This window comes from Coturnix japonica, chromosome 5, assembly GCF_001577835.2.
Source record: "Coturnix japonica isolate 7356 chromosome 5, Coturnix japonica 2.1, whole genome shotgun sequence".
Lineage (NCBI taxonomy): Eukaryota > Metazoa > Chordata > Aves > Galliformes > Phasianidae > Coturnix > Coturnix japonica.
The window spans coordinates 7,876,623-7,880,214 of record NC_029520.1 but is presented as its reverse complement, the minus strand read 5'-3'; the positions used below and the strand labels follow the sequence as shown (position 1 = coordinate 7,880,214).

At 59.5% G+C, this 3,592-nt stretch overlaps 1 protein-coding gene across 1 annotated transcript in view; it reads left to right on the top strand.

The window, feature by feature from the left end:
- LOC116653480 (antigen WC1.1-like) overlaps window positions 1-3,592 on the top strand; it is an 18,711-nt gene that overhangs the window by 11,959 nt on the left and 3,160 nt on the right. Inside the window, exon 3 of the mRNA XM_032444895.1 lies at window positions 5-87. Coding sequence (XP_032300786.1) covers window positions 5-87 — 83 coding nt within the window. The remainder of the gene's footprint in view (window positions 1-4; window positions 88-3,592) is intronic.

Below are 3,592 nucleotides of genomic sequence, written 5' to 3'. Positions count from 1 at the left end.
GCAGCAAGGATGCAGCCTCCGAGGCTGTGTATGAGGAGCTTGACTACAACTTGATTCCTGAGTACCAGGAGGTGCCCAGCCGCACAGGTGGGAGCGGGATGGCCCCTGGGGCTGTCCCCATCCACTGTCATGTCCACAACACACTTCTTTCCCTCCAGGTTCCATGTCGCAGGGCTCAGGGAAACCAGCATCAGATCATAGTGGGGATGGTGCAGAGGAGAGTGACCTCCAGGTGTCCCCAGGTAGGGGCACGGGCACAGAGTTGCACTGTGATTGCAGAAAGGCACAGGGAACACCTCTGTGGGAACCCAGCCATACATGGGACTCATGCGAAGGTGAGATCACAGATCCCTTCCAACATTGTCCTTACCAGCATTCCCTCCCTGTCTGTCACAGACTCCCTTGCCCAGCCCAAGCACAGCCCCTCACATGGCTACGATGATGCTGTGGCTGTGCTGGAGGCGTCTCCCTCTCCCTACCCTGAGGATGCCCCAGCACAGCCCCCCGATGACACGGGCTATGATGATGTTGGTGTCAGCACCCTGGGAACATTGCTGTGAGCAAACTGTGGGGGCATGCCTGGATCTGGGACCTGTGTGCCCTGCGAGGGGTGGTTCTGGCCTTGGTATCATCGCCTCTCCCAGCCTGGTGCAGAGAACAGCAGCAAAATGCTCCATTCTCCTTCCTGAAGCTGGGATGCAACAGATAATCTCCTTGTTTCAACATTATTTTTCTGACTCTTTCCTTCTGACTATCACTTCTTTATTAAAACCCAAATCTCTGCAGAAACTCACTTCTGTTCTTGGCACCCGTTCCTGAGTCCGTCAGCCATCCCTTGGGGTTTTGGGGCAAAACTGGATTTCAGAGACATCCCCATTGACTCTGAGCACAGGGGTAACAACAGAAAAAGTCTAAAAGCGGACAGAGAGGCTGTGGGATGGCTCCCAGGCATGCTGCACTGCAGTGGAAGGACAACAAGGAGCGCATGTCCCCACAGGCACACAGGTGCAGGCACGCTGCCACGCGCTGTGGTTTCACCCTGCAGGCAGCTGAGCAGCACCCGGCCCTTCACTCACTCCACCCCTACCCCCAGTTTGCCATGGGGGAGAGAGCTGTAAACAAACTCATGGGGGAGATGCAAACCAAAAAGGGCAGAAAAGGAAAGCAGTTACAGAAATGCAGATGATAACTGTACGTGTATGTCTCTGTATGCAGCCGTCCCTGGGGTTTCAGTTCAGGTCCTGGAATGGGCTGTCCTTCCCCATGTGCTCTGTGCCACCGTTGTGTGCTGCTGCCAGGACTAATGGCAGCCTCCTGGCTGGCAGCGCTCGTCCCTCCAGCGCAGACCAGGCCTTCCTGCCAGGGCCCCTCACCTGGGCATGGAGCTGTGGCTGCAGAGCTGCCTGGTGCTGCTGGCAGAGCTGGAGGCCCGGCCATGCTGAGCCCTGCTGTGGGGCTGCTGCGGCCTCCTGGGCCCCTCTCTCAGCAGGGCAGGGCCGCAGCTCAGCAACAAGAGCACAGCGGGGCGGGAGCAATGCCCGGGCCATGCTGGCATCCCCATCCTGCACCTTGCATCCCCACAGCCTCAGCAGGAGCCCGGCCCTGCAGCCGTGTTCCCAGGAGCCCCCGGTGCCCACCGAGCTGTGCCGCCATGCACTGACCCTGCAGCGGGGCCGTGCGCTGCCCCACGTCCCAGCCCTGTGTACAGCAGGTTTCGCTTTTGAAAGGGGCTGCACAGCCATCGCACACTTCCTCCTTCCCCAGCACCGGCTGCACGAGGGGACATGGGCCGGGACGGTTCAGCCCTGCAGCCTTCCTCTGTGGAGCTGGGGTTGCTGTGCTGTTCCCAAAGAAGCTGGATAGCCCTGGGACTGCCACAATCTGCTGCTTTTCCTGTATCTGCCACTGCAGCTGTGATACCAAAGCGGGGCAGCAAGACCTCTTCCTGCATGCTGCAGGCTTGAGTAGAAGAGCATCACCTTATGCAGTATATCGCTTCTGTGCAGGTGGCACAGCAGCTGTGTGAGGTTGGTACTCACACTGTGTCCCCGAGTTGCAGAAAACATCCCCTCCTGTCTGTGTTGTGGGGAGGGTGTTGGGTCCATGTGAGCTCAGATACAGGGGGTGCTCTGTCCCACTGGCTGATGTCAGGGGCTGGTGGTGGCCCTCTTGCCAATATCCTGCCCAGCATGGGGAGTTTATTCACCTCACTGCTACCTGCAGAAGCACAATGGCAGCTCTCAGACTCCACTATAAAGTGGTACGCATGAGAGTGCAGATGGAGTCCATGTTCGGGGTCACTCTTGTCCCTGTGGGGACCCTTTCTGCATGGGCATAGCCAGAGCCCCAGCTCAGGGACATGCAGCACCCAGGAAGGCTGGCTCTCCTTGCTGACAAACAGGCAGAAAGCCCTTTTGTAGGGCTGTGTGACGCCAGAAACGGAGACAAGCCTCATATTTGGGCACGAAGCAGGTAATTGGAGGCTGGGACCCGGCAGGCGGCTGATAACCCTGCTGATAACGGCTCCCACCGTACCTCACCATCCTCATTGGCTCCTGCCAGCAGGGGCTGCCTATATCTCCCCCTCCCCATCCTGGGCTGCAGGCTGTGCATCTGGGTCATGATGGTGCCTGCCAGGGTGCTGGGACTGCTCCTCTGTGTACAGCTCTGCAAGGGTGAGTTGTGGGGCAGGAGGATGGCCATGGGATAGGGGGCAAGCGGAGGGTCAGGGCTGCAGCCATGGGACAGTCACGCCCAGTCTCAGCCACATCCCCGGGGTGTCCACAGGCAGTGAGAAGCTGCGGCTGGTGGATGGTGGTGGGCGCTGTGCCGGTCGGGTGGAGGTGAAGCATGAGGGCGAATGGGGCTCCGTCTGCAGCTACGACTTCGACTGGGACATGCGAGGGGCTGGTGTGGTGTGCCAGCAGCTGGGCTGTGGCACAGTGGTCCATGCATCCCCATATTCCCCATTTGGGCAGGGCAAGGGACGCATCTGGCTGCATCCCTTCTTCTGCCGTGGCACTGAGGCCACCCTACAGGACTGTCCCCACTTTGGCTGGGGCAACCACTTCTGTGGCCACGAATGGGATGTTGGGGTGATCTGCTCAGGTAAGGTGGGATGGCTGGCACTGGGACACCATGCCTGGACTCCTGGGGAGGGCTGAGACCAGTCCCTTATGCAGAGGAACTGGAGCTGAGACTGGCAGACGGCGGAGGACCCTGTGAGGGGAGAGTGGAGGCAAAGCTGCGGGGACGCTGGGGCACAGTCACAGATGATGCCTGGGATATGGGGGCTGCTGAGGTGGTGTGCAGGCAGCTGGGCTGTGGCTCAGCTGCTGGCGCCTACTTTGCCTCACGATTTTGGCTAGTAGGCGGTCCCATCATGTTAGCCTTTATCAAATGCAGTGGAAATGAGTCAGCCCTTTGGTACTGTGACATACAAGGCTGGGGTCCTTACAATGGCCCTCATGACTATGACACTGCTGTTGTCTGCCAAGGTGAGAGCTGCGGACATGCAGCACTGTGGGGAGCCCTTCGCCCACATCCCTCAGCCCAGCAGCCCACCTCTCCCGGCAGGGTTCTCCCGACTGGT